This window comes from Camelus dromedarius, chromosome 3 (genome assembly GCF_036321535.1).
Source record: "Camelus dromedarius isolate mCamDro1 chromosome 3, mCamDro1.pat, whole genome shotgun sequence".
NCBI lineage: Eukaryota > Metazoa > Chordata > Mammalia > Artiodactyla > Camelidae > Camelus > Camelus dromedarius.
Window position 1 is genome coordinate 101,172,554 of NC_087438.1, and position 27,049 is coordinate 101,199,602.

General features: G+C 41.3%; 1 protein-coding gene across 1 annotated transcript in view; it reads left to right on the forward strand.

Annotated features, from left to right (window-relative positions):
* Positions 1–370: 370 nt before the first annotated feature.
* The window catches only part of KCTD16 (potassium channel tetramerization domain containing 16), a 244,851-nt gene continuing 218,172 nt past the window's right edge, over positions 371–27,049 (forward strand). The window contains exons 1-3 of the mRNA XM_031449268.2: positions 371–783; positions 1,092–1,179; positions 1,547–2,698. Coding sequence (XP_031305128.1) covers positions 1,867–2,698 — 832 coding nt within the window. The 5' untranslated portion in view covers positions 371–783; positions 1,092–1,179; positions 1,547–1,866. The remainder of the gene's footprint in view (positions 784–1,091; positions 1,180–1,546; positions 2,699–27,049) is intronic.

Consider the following 27,049-nt stretch of genomic DNA (forward strand, 5'->3'; position numbering starts at 1 on the left):
AAAAACAGGAGGGCATTAGCGAGAACATAATTTCATCTTTGATTGAAAAACAAAAAGCCACTTTGTGGCTTGAACATTGGGGTCATTGAGTGTGCTTTTTTTTTTTTTTTGGCATCATTAGAGGGGAAATTTGCCCTTCGGCATAAATTCAGTGCTCGAGCAAAGGGTTTGTTAATTTTTTTTAATGAAAAATCTCTGTGTTCCTCTCACTGCTGGGTTGGGGGGTGGGGGTTGCTTCTGGGGTTTGGTGGCGGCGGCGGAGGTCTAAAGACGAGAGGAAAGGGCAGAGCAAAGGCCCTCGGAAACTCCAGACTCCCGGCCGGGACGGGGAGGGACGTGGCTGCGCGGCGCCGCGTCCCCGCCCCAAGCCCCGAGCGCCCGGGAGTCGCGTGCCCACGGCCGGCGCGCAGCGTCCCCCGTGCAGTCCCGGCGACCTGCCACCGAGGAGGACGTGACTCCGAGCCGCCTCCGCTTTCTCCAAGCCATATTCCTTTAAGATGATGTAATAGTCACTTCCCTGGATGGTCTCCTGCCTGCACTGCTGAAACAACAGCACCCGAACTGCGCCGGGAACTGTGGAACCACCCAGCTCCGCCGCCGGGGAAGCCGGAGCCGAGCCCCCCGCCGGCATCTCCGCGCTGCGGCGGCCGCGGCTCCCGCCTGGCTGGGAACATGGGAGCCCGCCTGCCCTTGCCGGCAGGCGGGGTGGCTGCCTGGGACCCCAGCAGGGCACCGCTGTCTTTCGTTCTGCTTCTGGGCTTTCTGAAAAGCTTCTAAGTCCCGGTACCTTTTACAACTCTCTTCTGTTTTAAGGATTCTTTCCAAAGGTTTAATTTTTTTTTTTTCTTCCTGGAGACGCTTTGGTTGAGTGTTTTTCTCTGCTCTGCTGCTTCAATCCAACCACTTCTCATCACGGTTTAACTTTTTTGTGACTTGTTTTAACTTGAGATTGAGAGTGACTCTATACATACGTAGACGCAAATATACATTTATATAAATATTTATATATGTAAAAAATTATTTTTAAGAGCACATCTCTCTGGCACTTTTCACTGATACCTCTGTCCTTTACCTCTTTGGGATCTGACAAGCTCCGAGACTGTGTGTGTGACTGTGGATTCCGACTGCTTTGCAAATGGGTATCTCTCCACAAGAGCTGTGTGTCCAGCATTCATTAAGGTAAGTTCTGAGGCTTATTGCTTTTCCTGTCCAGCTGGAAAAAAAAAAATTCCCTTTTAGCAGTTGCAAATTGCATATTCCTTTTTAATGCAGAAATAAAAATAGAAATGGTTTTCACACTAAATGCTGGAAGACTGAGGGATATGGATAAATTTGTAGACACAGAATAGCTTGAGAGCAGCTACAATTTAGTTGAAGAATGGCTGAAATCAGTCATTCCGGGGCTGCTTATGTAAAATAATCTCTCCCTCCCTCCCTCCCAGCCTGCCTCCCTCCCTCCCTCTCCCTCCCTCTCCTCTCTCCAGCGGTCTCTCTTTTTCTGACTCATGCTGGGATTGAGGAAATAATTTTCTCTCTTTTCCTTCAGACAGACCTCTCAGTAACTGGGGACCTGGCCTGCCTAGCCCGCTGAGCTTGGGGAAGATCGGATGGAGATGAGTTGATTATCTTCCACGAAGTAATAGCTCACCACCTGCCGGGGTTTAAACTACTTATGCAGCATCCCCACACCCTTGGACTCTTGGCAATTCTGCTTTCTTGGGGAAAAACCTGGGGCAAGAGGAGGTCGTTTTTAACAAGTTAGTGTCCTCTCCCTCCCTTACAAGTTGATGCAAAGGCTCAGGCTGTGACTCCACTGGATTGCACCTTCACATCCAAATAGAAGAAGAAGAAGCAGCAGCAAGCACCATGGCTCTGAGTGGAAACTGTAGTCGCTATTACCCTCGAGAACAAGGGGCTGCCGTTCCCAACTCCTTCCCCGAGGTCGTGGAGCTGAATGTGGGGGGTCAAGTTTATTTCACTCGCCATTCCACGTTAGTAAGCATCCCTCATTCCCTCCTGTGGAAAATGTTTTCCCCAAAGAGAGACACAGCTAACGATCTAGCCAAGGACTCCAAGGGAAGGTTTTTCATTGACAGAGATGGATTCTTGTTCCGTTACATTCTGGACTATCTCAGGGACAGGCAGGTGGTCCTGCCTGATCACTTTCCAGAGAGGGGAAGACTGAAAAGGGAAGCTGAGTACTTCCAGCTCCCAGACTTGGTCAAACTCCTGACCCCCGATGAAATCAAGCAAAGCCCAGATGAATTCTGCCATAGTGACTTTGAAGACGCCTCCCAAGGAAGCGACACGAGAATCTGCCCCCCTTCCTCGCTGCTCCCTGCCGACCGCAAGTGGGGTTTCATTACCGTGGGGTACAGGGGTTCCTGCACCATGGGCAGAGAGGGGCAGGCAGACGCCAAGTTTCGGAGAGTTCCTCGGATTTTGGTTTGTGGAAGGATTTCCTTGGCAAAAGAGGTCTTTGGAGAAACTTTGAATGAGAGCAGAGACCCTGACCGAGCCCCAGAAAGATACACCTCCAGATTTTATCTCAAATTCAAGCATCTGGAAAGGGCTTTTGATATGTTGTCAGAGTGTGGATTCCACATGGTGGCCTGTAACTCCTCAGTGACAGCGTCTTTCGTCAACCAATATACAGATGACAAGGTCTGGTCAAGTTACACCGAGTACGTCTTCTACCGTAAGTGCAAAGGGTTCTTTTTATTTTACCTACGTGTGGAGTCTCTTAACAGATGTATATGGTCTGCATGTTCAGTCAACGTCGAAAGAGTACTATTTTGGGGTGTTTTAAACCCTTGACGTATAGCTAGAGGATTCGGTTATAATCAGCTCTCACATTTTACCTAAAGCAACTTTTGTTTTTCCAGTAAAGTCACAGAATATGTAAAGGCACAAGACGCACATGATGTTGGCGTAGGTGGTGTGTGGAATGAACACAGACATGCATGTCTGTTTGCCAGACACTTGGATTGTGGAGATAAGGTGATGATGAGAACGTGACTGTTGGTCCACGGCAGGCTGCTGGACTTGGTGGAGCAAATGCTGCTGTCTAGTCTTTCATCTGGACTTCAGGGTGTAGTAAGCTGGTTGCTGAAGACTGGCGTTCATCAGGGGCGTTGAACGCAGAAATGAGGGTTGCACGGAATGACGTGATCTTGGCTAGATGGCAGTGTAGACTGATGAAAGACCCCCCTTTCCCTGCCAACCCCACCCCCACCCCCACCTCGGAAATGTGTTTTCATAGGCTTTACAGAGCTGTGATTCGATTCCTTAGCATTGTGTTCTGAGACTTGAGGTGCACAGCAGACTTAATTAAGCTGAGCTTCATTTAGGATTCATCTAAAAGGAATGAGATCCTTGAGAATTGTCAATCACAGGCAGTCATCTTCAGAGAGCTGAGGTGATGGAATCACTGACATCAAAGGGAACCAGAAGAGGGGGAAAAAGGAAACAATTGTACTGAAGCTTTTTAAGGAAGAGTTCCCACTTATTTAAATGACAGTTTACTGTACCGGATGCCTTGTTTTAAAGAAATGGGATTATTCTAAATAAACTATAAGCCATTGATCTTTGAAGGGAGAACAGTAAATCAGTCTGCAAAGTTTCGTGCTGGATTATCTGCTGCTTTTCAGCAGGTCTGGGAGTTGGGGGAAAGTGAATTCCATAAGAAACATGCTTCCAGTTTTCCTCTGTTCTTATTTTAAGGGAAATCCGTAAATTTTGAGGATTAAAAATACCTAATTGTCTTCAAATATAAAGATATGACTGACTTTCTTGGGCTGATTTTCGCCTCCAGTTGTGTCTATTCATTTGGAGATGGTGCTGGGAACCTTGGTGACAAGGCCAGTGGGCAGCCAAGTTGTTCTGTCCTGGCTTCTCACACAGTCGGTTTTGCGAAGTGGAGACACATGGATGGTGTAGAAAGAACAGCCTGTGGAGGAAAATCAAATCAGCTGTCAGTTCAGCAGCATGCCGATGTGTTGTAACAAGCTCTGTTATTCGGTCCAACATCTCCATCGATGGTCTTTATCGATAATCTCTACCTTCCTGTATCTTGGAGCTTAGTCGCCAAATCCTGCTCTCTTCCTTCTGGTCAGTTTTCCCCTGGTTTACAGATAAGACTAGCTTTTTAGCTTTCTAGAAAGGAATCTGACCTTATCTGTGATTCTGCAGGACAAATATCTTCTAACTTTTTTGGGGAAAAAATGTATTTTAGAGTTTAAATCTAGGTTTGTGATAGTTATCTTGGTCTCCAATTTCTAATATTTGAAAACAGCATCTTAAGAAGCTTCAGTCAAATCAAACATACCAGCCATACCCATACCCCCTCAAAAAGATCACACTAGATTTCTAATCACTTGCTTATCTCAGTGAGACCCAGACCTAAGAGAATCTGCCTGATAGCTCAGTGACATTTCTGTGTTCATCAAAGACTCATCCATATAACACTCTGTCCTCTTGATCATATGATTGCTTCCTTCTGTGTTGGATGGCTGAGAGCAGCCAAGGAGCAGCTAGCTCTCCATCACTCCGTGGACAGGCTAGCACATACATCCAGCAACTTGGTGTTGCACGGCACATATGTTGTGTATGATACACTTGCCCTTTGCACCCAACATCCAGAGCTACGTGTTAACTCTTCCTCTGTCTGAGGACTGAAAAAACACACAGCTGGCTTTCTAGGGCACATAACAGCCTCTGTGCAGCTGCTTATCCATAATTATTTAATTAGAAGCTGCCAACTGTGCCTAGATAAGCATTAATTCATCAAGCTGTTGTGGTCGGGTTAATGGGCCAAAACTGTGGGAGGTGCTCTAAAGCAGGGAGTTGACCATATGCAGAGATGCTCCGAGCCTCGCCAGTCAACCGACTGCAAGCACCAAGCCACTGCATGCATTGCAGAGGGTGCGGAGGGCTGGGGCCACTGCCGGCCTGCCAGATCCGAAAGGGCAGCCTGGTCCCCTGGAACACACCCATCCTATCCTCAAAAAGCCCAACCAACCAACAGATGCTCTTCTCAGGGGAACTCAACTTCCCCTGGGGTAATAAAAATATCTATAGGAAAAATACAGATTTAGGTAGATAGTGACAAACTTCTTAGAGCCAAGGAATTAACTCCAATTAATCAGACTCTTCTAATAACCAAAGGGTAATACAGAGTCACTTTGCCTGGGTCCACATCATAATACGAAATGAACAGTAAGAAATGAATACATTGCATATGGTGGTTGACAGTCATGGGGAGAGACCTCTTCCTCTGTTTGCCTAATGTTCTTCCAAATTTTCCAAGGGGAAATTGGGAGACCTGTCAGTTATTAACGGGTTGGATTCTTGCCCCATTTAGTCTTCATGTGGACCTGAAATTGATGGTCAATGTCAGGTAATCTTAACTGTTTAATTAATGCAGAACAATGAACAGTTAAAGTCAACAGGTGTTTGTGTGTGTTCAATAGCACAGTAAGAAATGTGTTTGTCCACATGGCTTACACACCAAAATACAGTATGTGAGATACTACAGATTATGATTCACTTACCAGCAACCAAGAAAATGTGCATGCTATAGGAACATCAAAAAGAAACGTCTGTCCTAGGATTGCCTCGCAAAGTATTTTAATTGCTTTAAAACAACGAGAAGGTACTTTTCCTCCTTTCCCACCCAACTAGCTAAATAATTACATCTCTTTTCTCTCCCGGTGCTATGTAGAAGGCAATGCCATAACCATGAGAGAAAGCCTGCTTGAGTCACCTGTAAGTGAAGTGCAAGCTAAGTAATTTGGAAAAGAGAAGTTCTGATATTGAACCAGATACTGAAGCGCCAGTCACACCGTTTAGGAAGAAAATCACAGGTGCAGGGACATAAATGAACCTCTTATTCAGAGCCACCTCCCCATGCCCTAGAGAGCGGGAAGGTTGTTCTTGGTTGGAGAAGATATGCACGTTTCTTTAATTCTACTCCTGAGTGAGTTGCTTCAAACAAATGCCTGAAAGCATTCAGATTCAAAGGCATTTGCCTCTGATAAAACTGTGATAACGTGGCTACAAGTAGGGAGTTTGTCAGAAGATCCAAAAACATAAACCTTGAGTTCTGTAAATTGTAGATAGAGATGCCGATTCACCGCCTTTTCAATGGATTACTGCTTATATGTGCGGCTCTTTTTTTAAACTTTTTTCCCCTTTACTTGGTTTCCTTAAATTTAAAGAGTTGTTTCCACAAAAGTCTCTAATTTCTGTACACAGTGTGGTATCTTTAAGATGGTTGATTGAGTTGGGGTGTTAGAGAAAAGTAGATCCAGAAATGATTTCTCATTTAAAGTTCGGCTGCATGACCTTACATTGGGAGGGAATGTGTGGTTCTGGCCACTTTAAGATCAACTAACCCAACGTTGCTTTTAAAACGTTCAATAAGAGGGTGTGTTTTTAGGAGGGGAGGGTATATAGGTCAGTGGTAGAGTGCATGCCTAGCATTTATGAGGTCCTGGGTTTAATCCCCAGTACCTCCATTGAGAATAAATAAATAAACCTAATTACCACCCCACCAAAAAACAGGGTGTGTTTTTTAAAGGAAAACAGGAGGGAAGGCATCTGTCTTGAATGATTCCAGCTCTCTTTCTCCTGAGTCCTTGAAAAGTTACCAACGACAACTTCAATTTTCATTACCCATAGAAATGTGATGTTAGTACATTCACGATGGAGCCGCACAACAGTGAAGGCAAAACGGTGGCAGTTTGGTTTTCACTACACCCCCCTCCTCTTTCTGTGATGTTTTTCTGTCTTTTCCATCTTAAATGCTCTCTTTTCCTCTTGCTTTCATTATTTCTGCTTTGAAGTCCTTTCTCTCCATGCCATGATCAAGACTTGTCAGTAAATATTCCCTTCTGTCTTTATATGTAGAATATTCTCAAGGCATCGTATTACTTTTTTTTTTCAGTGATTTTCGTACATAAGACACTTTTTAATAGTTGTGGATCAGGTGACTTTGTATCCCCAAGGGAGTGTTCTTAAGACTTGAGCCTTCTTAATTTATTATTTAAATACAGAACACAATCTCAGTCTAAGGCTTCATCATGAAGCCAGTTTAGACCTCTACTGGGGCAGATATCAGATGGTGATGATGATGATAATGGGCAGGGATGATGGGTACCATTTTTGTCTTATCTCTTTAAGATGCTGTGCTCTGACCACTAGGCTCAACATAACTGTGATGTAAGCATGTTAGTAAAATACCCTATTATACTGTTTCCACTCTCATGCCAAGCAAGACATACTGCCTGAGCACAATTCCTTGTGGGAGATGATTCGGGTAGTTTCTTCCGAGGCCCGTGACATCCCTGAATGGGCTTGGCAGCAAGAAAAGTGCCAGTACATGGGCAGAAAGGAGCGATCTCTGTGATTGCCCCCAAGTGCCTCAATATGTTAAGAATATATATATATACCATGGAAAGAGAAGACCAAATGTCTCCGACAGCCTAATGAGGTTTGGATCTTATCAAAGGAATTAGAAGTGGAAATAGCTGAGAGTGTGCCACAAAGCTCCATTCGGAACATCTCCAAACGCCAACCATGGAGAGGAGTGACTGTGCATAGGAGAGAGTGCCAGTCCAATGCATTGAAAACAATTCTTCAGAAATTGAGAAGCAGTGCTCAGTTTCTGCATCATAGCTGACTGTTGCTCTTTTTCTTTGGTCTTTGCTACAGCTTTCCTCAAATACTGCATTTCTTGGCAAGTCAGCTAAAACATTTTTGTACAGAGATTTTCAAATGCATCCAAATGTAGAGACACCCAGCTCCAAAAATTACAATAATCATTACAAGACTAATCTTGTTTCATATGTATTTCTACTTACTTTCTTTTCTGTCTGCACTGGGTTATTTTGAAGAAAATTTCATACATCAATCAATTCATTCATCCACCAACACTAATCCTATATGTTTCTAAAATAAAATGAATTTTAAAAAGCGTCACAACACCATCATCACGTACAAAATTAATAATTCTTTAATATCTTTTAATGCCTAGGTGGTGTTCAAGCTTCTTTGATTTTTCACGCTATTTTTTTAAAGTTGGCTTGTTTGAATCAAGAGTCAAATGAGGTCCACGCATTTCTCTGATTACTATTTCTTTTCTCTTTCAAAATTAAAAGAATGCATAGAACATAAAGCACAAAGCGGCAAAATGCATATCTTCAGTCTCTTCTAAGTTTTCCCTCCCTCCTTTTCTTTCTCCCTTCTTCTCTCTCTCTCCCTCTTTCTTTCTTTTCTTTTTCAATCTATTTGTTAGAAGCAGCTCAGTTGTTTGTCACAGCAAAAGCCTAGCATTCTGGGCTTTGCTCATCTGTCTCTGTGATCTCTGTGATGTGATGAACACATTTTTTTCCGACCTCTGTATATTCTGTAAGTTTGTTTGAGCTTAACTCCTGATTCTAGAGGCTTGATCAGATTCAAGTTCAGAATTTGTCGCAAGAAATCTTCGCGGGAAGTCTATTTTTAATTTGCTTTGACAGATTGAAATGCTTTATGCTTTAGGGGCAAGGGGCATCGTTTTCTTGTCTTTTTGCATGCTCATCATATGGACAGATAGCAACTGGGATCTCTTCTCGCCATTGTTCAAGCTGATTCTAGTGATACAACAAGCCGTACAAGAGGCCCCTGTTTTTCTTTCCAGCCTTTCAAGAGCTATCTAGTATTCCACTGCCGTTCTTGTCGCTAGTCTGGGCTAGCATCAGGGTGCAGGGAACCTACCAAGATGTGCTCTGGATCCTGGTGACTGGGAGGAAGTACCGTGTGGGGTGGGAAGGTTGCTCCTGGCTATTCCACTTTTATATTCTTTGATTCTTTCAGCTGTGCTGAAGCTGCATGTAACTTGTGATATATGTTTCTCAAACCTCTTCTCTCCTTGAGTTCCTTATCTCAGCAAATGGCTTCATTAGTTGCCTAGTTTCCCTGTTGCCCAGGGAAGAACGAAACCTGGGTGGCCCCTCTTTCTCCCTAACCACTTCTCCAGTCTCCAGATCCTGTTGGTTCTTTTCCTTCATCCGTCTCAAGTCCATCCATTTCTTCCCATCTCCACTGACGCCAGTCTGGCCCAGGCCGCCATCATTGCTTTGAGAAACTGCGGCATAAAAGCTGAAGTTGCCCTCCCCACCCACATCTGGTGTCGTCTCCTTGGGGCTGTTCTTCCTGCTGCAAAAATGATGAGAAAACGTGAGCCTGACCATGTCGCTCCTTCCCGTGAAATGACCTCCAGCCCTTCATGAAATGACCTCTGATTCTGTCCCCAGGCTCTTCTGTTGCCATCCCGCCCCTGGCATTTTTCATCTCACTATACGCTATTTCTTTCAGGTCCTAAATGCTGTTATGCACTTGCTTCTTCCGTTTTGTACGTGATGTTCCCACTGCCCAAAATTTTTCCTCCACCTTCTTTGATTACCCAAATACTTCAGGTCCCAATCTAGAGGTTACTTTTTCTGGCGAGCCTTTCTAGCCACCATATCTAGATTAGGCACTTCTGGTCTTTGCCCCATGGGACCCTATTTTCCTTTACTGTGGTACCGATAATACCGTATTACTTGCTTATTTAGCTGTTCCTCTAAGGTTACACTGCAAGCTCTGTGAAGATGGGAACTGCGTCTGTCACCTTCATCATGATACCAGGCATAGGACCTGGCAAAAGTGGAGGCACTCCATCAATATTTCTCAAAGAAGGAAGCTAAATGCCCACTGCAGAGTTCTGTTATGGTCCTAGGTGCCACTGTCTTGGATCTACCATTACATTATCCCTGAACAGAAGAACTGGGGAGCAGTGATGATGTGAATTGATAAGGATAATGGCATTTCCTAACTTGCACTGAGTTTTTCTGGCCCTGGGCTAAGCACTTTACAGACAAATTCTCACCAAAAGATGCTCTGCTCTTAGCACCTGCGCTGAGATGCTAGCCCCAGGGAGCCGAGGAAAACACTTACCAGCAGTGAAGTCTCCTGTGCTTTCCTTTTAGTTGGTTCACCCAAGCAGGAGCAAATTGAAGCTGGGGTGGGGCCAGGGTTTAAGGAGCAACCCAAGGAGGGACTTAGGATTCAGACAAGTGCTGCAAAATTGAGCAAATATCCACGATAGGGGAGGAGCTCTGCTAGAATGCCACGTGTGTGTGCGGGGAGACTGACCAGGCTGCCTTCCTAATCTTCCTGCCAAAGGACTCGCTCTCCCCTCCCTCTCCCTCCCAGTGAGAAGTGGTCATTCCTTAATGCCAGAGGCATCATGCCATGGTGGCTAAGAGCCTGGGTGTTGGAGCCCAGACTGCTTGAGTGTAAATCCCTAGCTGCTGCTGCTTTTTTTTTTTTTTTTCAAACCAAACTATGGTTTATTGATTGTGTTTCAGAAGAGAAAAATCACACCACCACTACCCACCCCCTTCTCAGCATTGATTAGTATTACTGCAATAAATTTCCAGTAAAAGCAAAGATACAACACATGTACCTTTTAGAAATCTATTAGAGATGGCCATCTTTAGCACTTGGAAAATGGGATCCACATCCTTTGATCCCCAAGTAAGCCTTTTTTTTTTTTTTTTTTTTTTTGGAGGTGGAATTGAAGCATCAGTGCTTTTATTTATTTATTTATTTATTTATTTATTTATTTATTTATTTATTTATTTATTAAAACAAAGTTTATTCTAGGAAGAGGAACTCACTGCCTGGCTTTGATCACAGGAAAATGACTTTACTTCCGTGTCTCAGTTTCCTCACCTGGGAAATGGAGACGGTAACAACGGTACTTGCTCACAGAGTTGTTACGAGGACTGACGGGGCTGTTACATATAAAGTGCGTGTGCAGCAGCCGGAAGGGTTGGCATAGAACGGCGAAGACCTCCGGCAATACCGGCGTGACGAGAGACAGGCTTCCTGTAAGTAACTTACCTGGTGCTGTCTGATAGTTCTCTTGGACACTTTGTCCAGTCTGTTGATTCTATGCCGATTAAAAACAAACAGGCAAACAAAAACATCTAGAAGTGGCTTTTCAAGAGGAAATTCAAGCTCTTCATTTTAATTGAATCTGAATAAACATAAAAGCAAACCCTTCCAAAGGCTTCTGATTCCAGTAACTCTTTTCTTCCCCCAAGCAATTCCCTAATGGAAGTCATTAATAATGGCTTTTCCCTTCACCTTGTTTTCAACGCGTGGCTTTTCGGAACCCAGGATAATTCGTGGTAGAATTGAAAAGTTAGAGTACAATTTAAATTATATAGTCAGTCACAGCAGAATTAGAATAACCTTTTATGAGTCTCGGCCTAAGGAGTCTTCCCCTTCGTGGTGACAGAAAGTGGTTATTGAGTGCACCCACGACAATAAGATCATTTAAAACGCTCCAGAAATGAAAACAAGACATTCTGTTTCGCACTGTGAGTAGCTGTCCTGTGTGACTTTAAAAGGAAATAAGAGCTAACAGGGCTGCTACTGTGTGACCCACCCAAACGCTGCACCATGTGAAGAAATTCATACTTTTCTACTTTTATTCATCATTCCCATCCCAAAGCAGAAAGTTCCAATAACTTCCACACCCCCATTTATAGCAACCTTTTATTCTGAACATATGGGATAGAATGTGATTGTGAACTAGTTACGTGGATGAAAATGGGAGGCAACTCATTCTTTATACATAACATAGTGCACTCTTAAGAGATTTTCAGGCTGCTGTAGATTCTTCTTTGTTGTTGTTGGGCCATATTCATTCTTTTTTTTTTTAACAGAGGAAACTTTTTTAAAAATCTATTTTTATATGTAGTAGCTAACATTTGTAAATCTTAAACTCTCAAATTTATCCCTTCCCACCCTCTTTCCCCAATAATCATAAGATTGTTTTCTATGTCTGTGAGTCTGTTTCTGTTTTGTAAATAAGTTCATTTGTCTTTTTTGTTTGTTTGTTTAGATTTCACATATGAGTGATATCATATGGTATTTTTCTTTCTCTTTCTGGCTTACTTCACTTAGAATGACGATCTCTAGGTCCACCCATGTTGCTGCAAATGGCATTATTTTTGCTGCAAATGGGATTATTTTCTATTTTAGGCAATACTGTAGACAGTAGATCAACACTGCTGGGTTGCTATACAGAGAAAAGGAGAGCTGGGTTCTGGTAATGGTGATTTTTCTGTGAAGAGAGTCTTGGAACAGCAGAGAAATTCTAGTGACTGGGATAAGGGAAACGGGGCACGTGCCTGTTGGAGTGTGGCAGAGGCATAAAATCAAAACCAAGGGAATTCTCTAGACTTGGAGCAGTGTCGCCGAGCCCTTAACAGAAAAAGAGCTGGTGGACAATGAGAGGCACAGGCACTGGTCAGGCATCGTGGCACGTTTCCTTACAACTTTAAGCATTCAATTATTCAGATGGTGAAATTTTCCTAAGGGCACGTGCCTGCAAATTCACCCTGTAACACAAATGGAAAATAGGATTTCATTTTCCTTAATTTGCTTTCTAGCCAACTAGGTGAAATATCTTTTTTTTTTTTTCTTTAAGCAGAAGGATACCTGTGTAGGGTTGTACAGCTTGTCAAGCTGCAATGAACTGGCACGATGCTCATTTCTCTTTGCATAAGGAGAGCATGCCTTGGAAAATGAGCAGTGTTGCTTGGCTTTTCAGGATCCTGTGGTCTGGAACAGTAATGACTAATGATAAGTGATCAGTATGTTGTGTGATACTTTCAATATCTTAAAGGCCATTTTCAGGCCTTTGTATACCCAGCAATGTGAAATACTTATTTGTTTGGAAAGATCTGATTGCTTTACACTTACTGAGAACCTGCCTTCCATAAGGCACCTTTTTGTGTTTCATAGGATTGTCCAAGTGGAGTGGGTAAAAAATATTAAAAATATCGTCCGTGTGCAAACAACTGAAATCCTGATTCACAGAGTCCTCAGGCTAACGATTTTCTAGGACTTCTCCACAATCTGCCGGGGAAGTGATTCACAGTGTGCACAGACCTCATGGATTGGAAACTGCAGGCCCTTCAAACCTTCCATCATCTGCATCCTTTTACTCAGAAAAAATAACAAAAACACATCGTGCTGTGCAATCTAGTTTTAGACCAAGTTCGTGCCATCCCTTCATCAGAATGACCTCCTTTAAGAGGCAGAGTGTGGTCTAGCCTTAGTTACTTATACAGAATTCTGTTTTTACTTTCTGGCCATGCGAGTACGTGTCAGGCCCCGGGACCTTGCTATGCCTTTGCTTTTGTGTGTGTTGGGTTCCTAAGCATCTCTGCAATGGTTGGCTCGTCCACGTCTTCTAGAATCTCTATCAAGCACCTACCGTGCACCTGAGGCTGCACGCAGTTCCAGGGATTCACCTGTGAACAAGAAACATATATGGTCCATGTTTTCAGGGAGCATATGGTTTAGGGAGAGATGAGACTAGCAAACGGGCAATTTCAATCTTGTGTGGTGGAGAAGTATAAATTGATATGAGGATAGAGAGGGAGATCCTAATCTGAACTTGGGAGATCAGGAAATTTAACCAGATTTTATATCGTTGCTGAGAGAGGAGGAAATTCTGAAATCTTTAATGCATCTGTTGACTGTAAGATACTAGCTGGCTGATGGAGTCATAAAAGTTATATCTAGGATGGCTTAAGAGAATCCTAAGATCATTAGCAACCATTTCATTTCTCATTTAATTAGTTCCATAATTTCCAGTGAGAATGACTGTGCTTACTCCAGGAACCAACATCTTCCTTTTTAAACTCTTCTTCAGTGTTCCCTTCCATGCAAATCTTTGTCTCACGAAAGTGTGTGTGCAAACTCAGAAGTCAAATGATAGCCTTAGATGATCAGTAGTCAATTTTAAAGATAGTTTATAATGATATCTGTGGTGTCCTTTTATAATGATTCTCAAAGTGGTGTCATTATTATTATTTTAAGTTTAAGGGTTCCTGATGTACCTTGTCAATCTCACGCATAACTCTTTTTCAGTAACTACCCCAGTGCTGAACAGACAGGATGTCTCAGTAAGCATTTGTGGAATGGATGAATAAATTCATAACACCACATTTTAAAGGAATAAAGAAATAAAATGTGAAATTTTAAAGAATGAAAGGAATACCATGTTAATTTTGTCTGAAAGGAATTAAATGTAAAATTTTGAAGAAGTAAAACGTAAAGCAATAAAACACGAAATGTAAAATAAATGAAAATGTCATTTTTGTTTGGTACTTACTTTGTTAAAAGTGGATGCACCCTGTGAGCGACAGTGTAAATATGGTTGAGTTTTCTAACAGCATCAGACTTACCTGGATAAAAACCTTAGTCCCATGCCTTCCTGTTGGGTGAGTGTTTTAACCTCTTTATACCTCAGGACATTCATCTGTAAAAGGAGAACGAGGAAGCTTCCCTTATGGCAGTATTGGGGGGATTAAGCCAAGGTCACACCATCCTGTTTGCTCATGTCATTAATATCTGCGCACTTCACCTCTAGGCTCTTTTTGTTCGTTGTACAAACAGTATGTTTGGACCTAGAGGAAGAAACTGGGGGAATATGGATCTGTTGGAGCTGATCTTGCCCACTCACTATCCAGACAAATGTCAAGCTGCTTCTCACTGGTTCCACTCTGGACTAATCGCACACACACTTCATGACTTTAGAGAAAGGAAAAAGGCATCACGTAACACATTCCTATAGTTCCCTTGGTGTGCTCACCTCTCCTGCCCCTTTCTGAAGGCACTGGTCCATCCATAGTGCTGTCACATGGCCTTCTGACAGTTCTTACAGTAGGCTAGTCTGCCGCCCCCCTCAAGCCGCTGCACTGGTGGACTCTTCCCGCCGCTCCTTGCCTGAGTCAGGCTTTAATGGGTTTTCCTTGGAAAGGCCTCCCAGCACCACCCCAGCAGAAGGAGCCAATGTCTTCCTCATCGTCCAGCACTGTGTTTGCACCATAGCACTGTTCACACGTGTAAGTATTTGCTTGACGGGGTCGGGAGCTAGGAACTCTGTCCTGTTCTCCTGTAACCCTAGCATCTAGTGCAATGCCTGGTGCATGGTAGGCACTCAAGAAGTTATCTTTTCTCTATCTTCCTTACCCCACCATGTAAAATTATCACAGTAGGATTCTCTCTCATGCTGAGGGCAACTAATTTTATATATATATTATTTTTTATATATATATATATATGCGTGTGTGTGTGTGTGTGTATGTGTGTGTATACACACACACACATATACACACACACGTGTACATATATATAATATTATATACAATCTATCTATCTCTGGCTAGTATAGTAGAAACAAATGACAGAAACAGAAAATGGCAAATTAAACCTTACAAGAGAGGATAAAAGAAAATGTGGACAGAAGTGGGGAAACTGGCTTTGATTCAACACGTACCCTCTCCAACACTCGGGTACCTCAACTGTATAACAGGAGCAGTGAAACTCATAGGACATCGAACAGCAAATTATAGGACACGTGTCAAGTGACCCGTGTTGCTTTATTAGCCGTCGGTTGTTAAGACAGATTTTTATCTGAGCTTAAGTGAACGTCCAGAGAATGTCTTAAGGAAAGGTAACTCCATCCAAGAAGAGAAAGGCTAAGTCTGGTCATTTAGAAAGTTGTTAAAGCATTTGGATACTGATGGTCAAAAAAACCCCAAAAAGGCTGAATAGGACTGCAGCACCAGCATTATCATTATATAAGACTGAGTAGCATAGAATCAAAGATGTGTTGGGTCTGGGTTGGAATCCTCTGCTTATGAAATGACTGTGCACCTGTGGTGTGAAGGCACTGGCTAAATGGACAAAAACAAACCCCTTACTGAAGCCCTGTAAACTGTGATGCTGGATGGAAGCTTGCAGTGAACCTTTATGCTAGGAAGTTTGCCAATTTGATTTATAAAATCAGAGCATCCTGGGAAGTAGGGAGCTCTCATGATTTCATGATTCAGTTTCCTCTCTGAGTCTCCAGGCTGTAAATGAAGTCCTAGGTCGAAGCTACCATACAGAATCTTTAAAAGTGACACTTCTATTGAAGTGGGAATTGGGTGTAAGATGTTTCTCCCTACTCCTCCTTTTTTTGCTTTTTCCATGGTGGCTCTTGGGGCAATTTCAGGAAACTTAAGGCTCAGAGTAGCTGTTTGAAAACTTTAACCCAGGCATTCTAAACATATGGTGAATTTCTGTCTTTTGAAAAATTAGCTTTTTACATTTTTGCTCAGGTTCTCAACTGTGCATTCCTTTCTACTTTTGTTATTTTCATTTGACTATGTTCAGTTCTCAGGACAAATCTAAATGAAGGATGGACTGGAGAAAGGCAATTATTAGAAAAGATAAAGAGCAAAACTAAATGAATTTTGTCTCTATCTTTGGTATATTATGGAGAAAGTTACCTTAATTATCCACTGTACGTTTTGTTTGTTTTTTGTTTTTTGTTTTTTGTTTTGTAATAACACTAGCGATGGGAGTTGTTGCTAGTGAAAGAGAGCATGGAAAATGGTCATCACAACTGACTTTACATGCTTTCTCCGAGTAGTCTGGAATTGTTTTATATATTGTGAATAAAGCCTGAGGTTAGTATATTATTTTATTAGATCAGTATAATGTATATTTCCTCCAAAAAGCTTAAGGGACTGTGGTAAAATCTCTGGTTGATATGGTGCTTTCTATCCTGACAACAAGAATTAATTGTAAACAAAATCTATTTTGGGGGTGTTTGCAAATAATCCCTCATACCAGCGATATTCTGCTGTATAAAAACAGCAGGAACACTTTCTTTTTATCATAGCTATATTTTCATATTGTTTATAGTCTGTGATTTGCCTTGGTAATTCGCTTCCTTTTATGGGAAAACAAGTTTTCTTCCAAACAACCAGATGCAATGTAATCAAATAATTGCTGTCTTAATTTGCTGCTGAAATTCTCCTGAGCAGACAGAAATAAACTATAGGTGTGCAGTGGCGTATATTTAAATTCTGAGATGCTAACCATAATCATAGCCATCCTTTATATTTGAATTCTACATCAGGTGTCATGTCCAGCATTTCTCATTTAATCCCCATGAAATCTCTATGTGAAAAACTGAGGCTCAGGGAGGTTTAATGTGCCCAAGGCTGCTGTTAGTGGCTGCTTCAGAACTTCTGTATGGGAGACACCTAGCAGCATTAAGTTAGAGGAAAGTTCATTTACTCATATAAAGAATGAAGTGATTCGTGCCCACCCAGGGACGCCAAAAGAAAAAAAAAAGAATGAAGGTGAAGGTGGACTGATGGAAATCATGGTGTGTGATGGGGCTGAACTTTAAAATAATTCTCCCTACTCCACAGATCCAAGTTACTGCTCTGCGGTCTCATAATTGCTACAAGCAGAATTCAAATCCCAATTGCCCCAACCCCAAATCCGGCACTTGTAACTGCCATGCAACACCACAGCAATACCAGATGGCGGTCCTGTCTTTTTTGAGCTGCCAAAAGCAGCTCTTCATAGGAGCTGACTCCCGAGATTAAGTGAGGGGCCCACATACAGCCTTCCTCAGCAGGTGGAATGCTAGAAGGTGCTGGACAGAGCTGGTTTCCCTTTCTCTCTCCCCTTCACATTTCTAGCCTTAAGAAAGCGATTTTCCCATGATACAGCTTTAAAAAAAAAATTAAACCAGATTGGGCTGAAATCTGCAAATGTGTCCTCAGTTACCCACACAGAGCTTCTGGGATACAGTCTCTTCTCTCAGAGACTCCTACACAGCATTATTTTTAAGAATTTGATTTCTGAGGTACCATAGATAGGAAAAGGCACAAGATTTCATAGTACAAAAAGATGTCCAAAAACATTTGAAATGCAATAGGAAGGCTTTATCCTTGTCTTCCTCCACTCCACTAAATACCTAAGCAAAATAAATTAAATAAATAAATAAGCAAGCAAGCAAATAAGCATATATCTTAAAAAAAAAAATACAAAGGCATATTAGCAAGTTCTTGTTCTAGAATCTGTAGCAAAACTGAAATGAATGAGGTAGTCTGAAACCAGATAAATCCAGATATTCTGACAGGCACTGCTGGTCTCTAGATAAAAGACACATTTAAGCACGAACCTATGACTAACCTGAAACTCTGTTTAAATTTCATAAAATATACTGAAAATGTGTTCTTTTTTTTAATCAGCTTACCTAGTTTTAAATTTGAGGAGAGTTACTTAAGAATATAATTTTGATATAACTATCTTATGTTACTTGCAGCTTTCTATTACCTTTGAAGCCTAGACGTACACAACAGCACGGTTACAAACAAAAACCGAAAAGAAAAATTGACTCTTGGTTTTAAAACCAGTTGACACTGATAGCCCCTTTTCCTTCTGAGTCTTGATGAAAATCCTAAAACCCGAGAGATGGGGAAGTATAGCCTCTTGCTTCCCCCCATTTCTTTTGATTTTTGTTTTTCTTCATTGAGCTCTTTGCTCTGAAATTAGAGATGCCACCGGTGGAGCGCAAGTCACATGGCAGATGCTATGATCAGTGCTTTGTAGATGTTACAGTGTTCTCTCTTTAGAACAAACTTAGGAGGTGAGGATTACCTTTCCCACCTTACAGATGAGGAAACTGAGAGGTAGGAACACCCTTACCCAACCAAGTTCACAGCTAGAAAATAATAAAAACAAGATTAAGACACTGGTCAAGTCTGTCTGACTCCTAGGACTGTAAATGCTTTTTTTATTGCTAAGTTACATTGGTTTGTCCATAGAGTACAGACCTTTTCTATAAAGAGAAATATAAAAATTAAATGGTAGAACAGAAAGTGAGGCCAAAAGAAGATTATTTTCTTAAGATGGTAGCAGAGACAGTGTATTTGTATGCTAGTAGGAAGGATTCAGGGGTTAGGGAAAAATCAGCAATGTGGCAGAGAGAGGTGTGAGCTGGATTGATACCCTGGGGTAAGGAGGAAGGAACAGAGTTGAGTTCATATAGAGTTTGTTCTTTGTTATAAGCCTTGCTAGTTCATTCATAGTAATAGGTGTATGAATACAGAATGGATATACAATAGACACAGTAACAGTATATGTGCATACAATCACATATATGCATGTGTCTGCACATACATATGTACATATATATCTCACAAATAGTAACAGAACGTATGTGTACAGGCACTGTTGGTTGATATGCTTTGGTGGGATTTCCCTTTGAATTGTGGATGTTCCCTTTGAATTGCTTCTATCTGCTCAGTAAAATAAAAAGCTGAAAGATTGAGGATGGGGAAGGAAGTCAGTGAGGTTTGGAAAGAGAAAAGATGGTATAAAATAGTTCTCTAGGACTGTGGGAGAGTGAATGAACTAGAGAGGGGTGTTACTGACCTGCGGCATTAAGGACTCACTTGAAGCAAGTAGCCATGTTGTACATTTTTTTCTCCATCCATGTCCAGCTGCTTGGGTGTAGGTGGGGAGCAGGCCCAGATTTGATCATAACCAGCAAGTGTGAGGTTTTGCAAAGTAGGGGCAGAAAAGCTGAAGATGGATGCAAGAGAGTTATTAAAATGATTGACTACTGAGTTTAAGTTAGGTAAGAAATGCAATGAGGACATGAAGGAGATGAAGGGCGATAAAAAGATGTAGGATCAATGGATCGAAGTTCCCTATGAAATCAAAGGTTGTTAGAATCTAGTATTGGAGAAAAGGAGCTGGAAAGCTGGGAGTAGATGGTGACATGTTTGAAACTGAACTTACAGAAGGTCAAGTGATTAATAACGACACAGTTTAGGGTATGACCATGAAAAAGGATGGCTGAAGGAGGGTGGAAGGTGTGACTGTTGTAAGAAAGAATTTGAGAGTAACAACACTGTGATCATTTTAGTATGAAACATTGAGGGTAAGAGTTGGTCAAAAAAGTCCAACATCCCAAACCTGGGAGGCATCAGTCCTGGGATTTTAATCTGGCTTGTACAACATCTCTTTTATTCATACAATGTGCATAATGGCTTACATATGCTATGTTCCCCTGCCTCTCTCTCATGGATAATTAAAAGGGGCTGAGAGATCTCAAATGCCTTGTGTCACTTGCCTCCCAATCTGTCATTCACCAACATAGACTTATTAAGCACCTACTAAACACCAGTGCACTGCATCGTTCCACGTCCTAGGGCTACAGGGGTGAAAGGTATTGCAAGGAATTGCAGTTGAGAATTCAGTTTCAACTGTATTATCATCTTTGCCAATAAGAAAGGGTTTGAATAATATCTGAATATTTTACTGCATCTTGCCCTTATTATCTTATAAAAAATGAGTAGAGTATAGAAAGTGAGGGTGCTGATATTGGTGATAAGAAGCATCTATCTCATAAACTTAATATAATTGTGACAGAGATGGGAAGCTTTAGGCATGCAGAAAGAAGCAAATCTTTAGCCTCAATTGGGTACCACTGGATTTAAGCCAGTTGAGTGAGTTTTCTATTAGGAAGGAAAAAAAATCCTAGTTTACAAATTTATTAAATGTAGGAGTTGTATTTCAAAGATACTGTCTAAAAGGAAAGGTGTAATTAGGAATGTTCTTTTGTCTTTCTTTTCGTATTTCAGAATGCCTATCATGTAGGGTATAAATCTAGGCTTTGATTTATGCAACTGGATCTTTATATAGGACTTGAGATGTGTTATGTGTGACTACATGGAATGCTTTTATAATATAGAAGTGATGCAGGTATTAGGAAAAAAATAGAGAAGGAAATACTTAATTCTGTGTGGAATGATCAGGGATGTCTTCCCTAGGGTGACAATTCTTAAGCAAAGTCCTAAAGAATGAGGAGTTTGTTAAGCAGACAATACAGGGAATAGCATTTTGGGTAGAAGGACAAGCAGGTGCTGAGGCATGGAAATGAGATGGATCATGACTGTTTGCTGAACCTCACGGTTGGGATGTAAAGGCCAGGGGCAGACAAACACTCTGTATGGAGAACGAAGTCGAGAGCAGATGGTGAATGGCCTTATATGACATGCTGAGCTGCTGGGCTTCATCCTGGGTGGGGAGATTGTAGGTACCTAGTAACCACAATTCATTCTTATTCGTGTCTTCCTTCTGTTTTCATTGCTCATTTAATGTTGCCTAAACTCACATCACAGTTGTCCCTTGCTTGTGAAACACTTTGTGATACCTGACTGTACTGTTTGGGGTATACTTTTATGGGCCCATTCTCATAGATCTCCTCCTTTCAGCTGCATGACTAACTGAGTCTTTTCCTTCCTTCATTTATTTGATAAATATTTATTGAGCACCTACTATCCACCAGATATGTTCCAAGTATTACGGGGTTCAGAGTGAACACAGCTTCTGTTCTCATGAAGCTTAATTCTAATGGGGGACATAGACTGATAAGCAAACTCATATACATCACTATCCATGAATACTGCCTGTAAGACGAGCATCAGGCTGAATTACGAGGTTGACAATGTTCCTCCCTATCCTCTTCTCTACCTTTGCTCTTTACTGGTGTCAACAGTGTTCTAGAAATAGAAGAACCACACAAAGAAAAGACAAAGGTTTCCAACCACATCATTAACTCTTCATTGAGAGGAGGGAGCTATGCGCGTCTTGAATGTTCTTGATCCTTGATGGTTTGCCGAAGGACAGACGATTATTCTCTTACAAATTTGTATATATGGTCCATAAGATCACAGTTTTTCTTAAGTTCATGTGTGCATTTCAGATTATCTCCTGATAATGTTCAAATAATAGAGCTTCTGCTAATGGCAACAATAATAGCTAATGTATTTTGAGTGCTTACTTGCTAACTAGGTTAGACCCACTGTCTGGACACTCAAAGTTCTGGGCTCGCAGTGGCTGAGCAACTTGCCCCAGCTGGTAGAAGGTAGAGCTGACATTCAGACCCAAGCCAGGGAGTTCTAGAACCCGGGCTCTCCTGCTCCTTGTGCTACGTGACCATGATGCTGGAAGACCAAGGTACCAGTCTTTTTCTTTCCGGCAAATAAACACCTTTGGATGGAATCTAAATTATATTCTTCCCTTGGGTCTGAGGTAGATTCTATTCCTAAGGTACACCACTCTTCAGCAGAAACATTAAGCGAGCCATGTATATAATTTCAAATTTTCTAGTAGCCACGTGACAAAAAGTAAAAAGAAAGAGTAAAATTAATTTGAATAAAATATTTTATGTAACCCAATATATCAAAAATATCATTTAAATCTATGTCTGAATATTTTTCATTGCTTCAGTTTTTAAATTTGAAATCATTAAAACTAAATAAAATGTAAAAGTTAAGTCACATTCTTTAGTCACATTTGCCATATTTCGAGTGCTCAATAGCCAGCGGCTATTATCTTGGAAAATGAAGCTTTAGTGGATTTTGTTTTAAGAAGCCCCGAGCTGCTCACTGAGATCACATATAGATTCGTGTATAGACTCTGAGATTTTATAGCTATTTTTTCAAGCCAGGTTGGAAGCAAGGAGCCTTTGTTTCAGGCACAGCAGCTGTTTTTCAGTCATTGTAGCGTCGTGTCTTTCTGACTTGGATAAGTGCTTTACAAGTAACCTGCCATATTTCCAGCTTGAATGGCCTCCAGTCTCATACAGGAAGCCGTATCAACTGTTAAATAAAAGAAAGTAATGTCCATTGTGAAAGTTAACTTTGTTGTTCTTGTAGGCACAGGGAGGTAAAGGATGTGATCTTTGTCACTTTTCTTCAATCCCAGGAGAAATTCTGATTCTGTCATTTTAAATTCGATATCTTACTATGTTGAAATCGTCATTGTGAGGGCTGGATGCCATCAAGGTCAGCTCTGTGTCCAGCTGAATGTTATAGCCTGTAGGGGGTCTAACCTATCAGAGCTTTCTCCCTATTCTCTGGGAAAGAGAATAAGAAAGCAAAAAGATGTGTGAAGTTTGCAAGACAGCCCTCCTCACAGTGTATTTTTATTTTCCTCATCCTACCCCCCTTTTATTTTATTTTAGTGTAGAAGACAAAGAGTTTAGTGCTAATGGCTGCAGGTTTTTCTGTCCATCATAGTCCCATCCCCAAAGGACTGTGCAGTTATATCATTTGCACTTTAAATGGAATCCATTCTTATAGCTGGGTTTTTCTTGTTTTACACCCTTTTGATCTTCCATAAACAGGACAGATAATGAACACAAAAGAACCCAGCTTACCTAGGAAGATAAGGCAAAATTGCCCAGGTGTTTGAATTGTGCTGACCAGTTTTATCTGGTTGTGATAAATCCTTTCCTGTCCTGGCAGTCAGTCCTAGGGAAGGGGAGGGAGAAAAGGAAGAATCAAAAAGCACTAATTAGTACTTATCATTTAATCTCTGCAGTATCTGCTTTGCAGCTAGGAAATCATAGTATTTACTAGACAAAAGTCTTTAAGGATTAAAATGGAATCGTAATATTTTCTGTTTAGGCAAAAAAAAATTTTAATAAATAAATAACAGTGAGAGGAGATGACCTACTGTAAAGAATACAATCTTATTGTATGTTGCTTTTGTACTGAAGCGTTTGCATTCCCAGTCATCTGATGCCAAACCAGTGCCATATTATAGTCAAGTCTCAAGAATGGGGAGGAAATGAGTTTTTCTTTTTTTTTTTTTTTTTGCTTTCAATGTTTCCTTTGGATGTTCCCAATTCAAAAGTCAAGATGAATTGTTCAAACCTCCCTGTTTGGTAGAAACCTTGATCATGTCTCTCTAAAGCTGTTGCTCCCCAGCCTCACTCTACAAGAGAAAGTTCAGAATTTTACTCTCTTGTGAGAAGTGTAAATAAAAGCCCCACACGGTTTTTTTCACTCACTCGGTCTTGCTCTAATAGCTCATATTTACCATGAATACCTTCTCCATCCCAGGGATGACAGGTTATTTAGGTAGCAGCAGAAGTGCTGAACCAAAGAGGTAATTTGTAAGCAGGTTCACTCAAACCACAAAGACAAATGGCTGTTTTGCGGAAGATCCCAGACTTGGAATCAGAAGGCTAGAATGAGTGTTATCCCGCATGTCTGCTACTTACCAGCTTTGTGAGTCAGGGCATACAACTGAGTCAGGCTTTCCCATGAAAAATGGGAACAAATCCACCCACCTTACCAGGCTGTGGTATGGCTCAAATCAAATGATGTCTACAAGGAAATACTTGGCAAACTATAAAACACTGTACAATGAAGTTAATACATATATAACCCATATATATCAGAATCCTTCCCTTTTCCAAAGATAAAAGTTATTATAATCAAATATGAGTTACTGAGATGGGCCAGAAACCAATCTCTCCTTAAAGGGACCTCAGCCTCTTCCTCTCTCTCTTAAGGAATACAGAAGCACATCACCAACTCTGTCTTTTCAGGATGGAAGCTGAAAGCTGTCCAATAAGCAATAAATAAATGATTGCCAGGAAATACACCCACTAGCCTGGCTAAAGCCGAGCTCAATTTCTGTCCCAAGAAAGTATACAAGCACACCCAGTTGATGGAATAAAATATTCTCAGTGTAGGCCTTTAGGGGGAATCATTTTTCATGGGTGACAATCTTGTTTTTATGCATAAAGCTTAGTCTCCTGATACAGTGATTTCAGTCTTCTAACAATCCATTATCCTCTGGGTTGATAAAAAGTCTCATGCTTCCCCTTTCTTTGGAGGGTCTAGTGCACCCACCAAGTATAGGGGAGGAAACGTAATTTTCTTTCTATCTTTCTGGGTTCTTGGCTGAGACCCCTCTGTAATAAAGGACAGATTAACAGGAGGAAAACGAACACAAGCTTAAAACCATGTGTACCTTCTGTATACGTGGGAGATACCCAGGGAACTGAGTAACTCCTGAAATAGCCCAACCCAGCACCTTAAATGTCATCCTCAGTTAAAGACAAAAGAACATGGGGAGGGTGGCGGGGAGTTGGGAGCCAGTTATGGGAGGTTATCAGGCAAAGCACAATATACAATGGTAAGGTTTTATGCAGATAAGGGTTTCAAGAGATTTGGTAATCCTGTTCCTGGTACAAATGGATAGACACTCTTACAAATGGAGATTTCCCTGATAAATGTAAATGTCTCTTTCAAAAGGGTAACTTCTACTAGGTTTTCAGAGCTTTTCCTCTATCTGCTATTTCTTAAAGATAATCAGCCTAAAATAATCTTTATGCCAAGGAGATGTATTTTGGGGGCAAATTTTGCTCGTCTTTAGAAGGGTGTGGCTTCTTTGTTCATAGCTAAGAGAGGATAAAGTCCTTTGTCTCCTAATGAGCTCACGGATGTTCAGGAAATTTGCTGAGCTCTTTATTTCCATGGTTTATATTTAGAGCAGGAGGGACTGAGTCAGTCTGACTGGGTTACATTCTCACTCTCTCACTCTTGTTTGACATCATGCACCCAGTTACTTAAACCCTGAATGCCTCAGTTTCATCATCCAAAGAAATGGGAATGATGACAGTACCCACCTTTTGAAGTAACTAAGAAAGTTAAATGAAATTATGAATATAAAGTGCTTCACAAAGTACCTGGCTCCTGGTAAGCCCTCAATAAATATCAGCTTTATTATTGTTATTATTGTTATAGAAATGAGAGATTATTCTTTTTTTTTTAGTTTTTAGATAGAAAATTATAATATAATATTTTCTATTTTTAACAAACTTCAGGCAGTTCTTTGAGATTCACTGTTGAAATTTTATGCCTAAGGGAATGACCTTCAAGCCCTTTGGAAACACTCAGATGTTTGATTCTTATTTTACAAGGCACAGAACCTGCCACAAGATTTAAATAACTTGATATTTTAAACATCCTCATTCTTTCTTTGTAGCCCCAAACTTTACCATGGCCTGGCATACTTTAGAGATAGTACTGACCTAACACTTAATGACCACACCAAAAGGTCATTTTCAATGTATGGATTCCAGAAAAAGAAAAATGGCATCGCTCTTGGCAATGATTTTGTTACTGGGTTGACATCATTAGACAACAAAACATTTGCCTAGGTCCTCCTGCATGCTAGGCACTGTTAGACGCTGAAGATACATAAAACTCTGTGTCTGCCCATGAGGTGCTGATACTCTGGTGAAGACATAACCACAGATACAAGTAATTATCAGATAAAGAATAAATGCTGTGTCTGAGGCACAATTAAAATGTAGAGGGGGAAAGCAATTCTTTTTGGATGATGTCAGAAACCGCTCTGAAGAAGAGGAAACATTTGAGTTGGGTCTTTGAGGATGAGCAGGAGTTGAGCTGATAGATGGGGGTTTGGAATGGATAGAGGGCCATTCAGGCAGAAGGAAAAGCCTGTGCAAAGGCATGAAACTTTGAAGAGAATGTTATGGAACTGGTGAGTACTCGGGTACGTCTAGAGCAAAGCATGATAGACATCATTACTCATTATACTTACCTAAAAATCATGAACATAGCTCTCCCATAGCAATGTGGAGATGACGTAAAACACGAACAACACATATTTCATGAAAAAGAGCTAAAGGTTAGGAAAGATACCATCTTAAAGAAACTTGCTTGTTGGATAGAAAGAAAGCAGGGAAATTTAGAAAAGCCATCAGGGTAAGTAGCTTAAAAAGCATGTGACTTTTTTTTGTAAAGAAGGAAAGCATGCAAATGCTTTTATCTGCTCAAAGAGGCAACATGGGATAAGCACTGGTCTGGGAAGAAGGCGATCTGTTCTGCTACTAACTGGGTATTGATCTGGGAATGTTGCTCAGCCTGGTGGGCCTCAGTATTCTCATCTGTAAGGCAAGGGATTTAGGTAATGATAAGGTCTCAGAATTTAAGGATTTATTATATTGGCCATGGCTATCTCACCACTGAAATATGTATTCATGGTTTGCCTGTTCCCTGCTGAAAAATGCACCACGTCTAATAGTAGGTCAGGTGGCTAGGTACCAGAGACAAGCTCTGGATGGATGGAGATACTGTTGAATCTCTACTTTAAGTCTCCACTTTCATTGTTCCTTCCCATCAGTCCTAGATTTTGGGTGTTCTGGGCCCCTACCCCAGATGTTTCTTCTACTGCAGAAGTCTGGTTGCTTGGCTTTGCCAGTCACATGCTGCTTTTTGGTCTTAATCAGGTTGAACAGAAAACTCTAGGATAA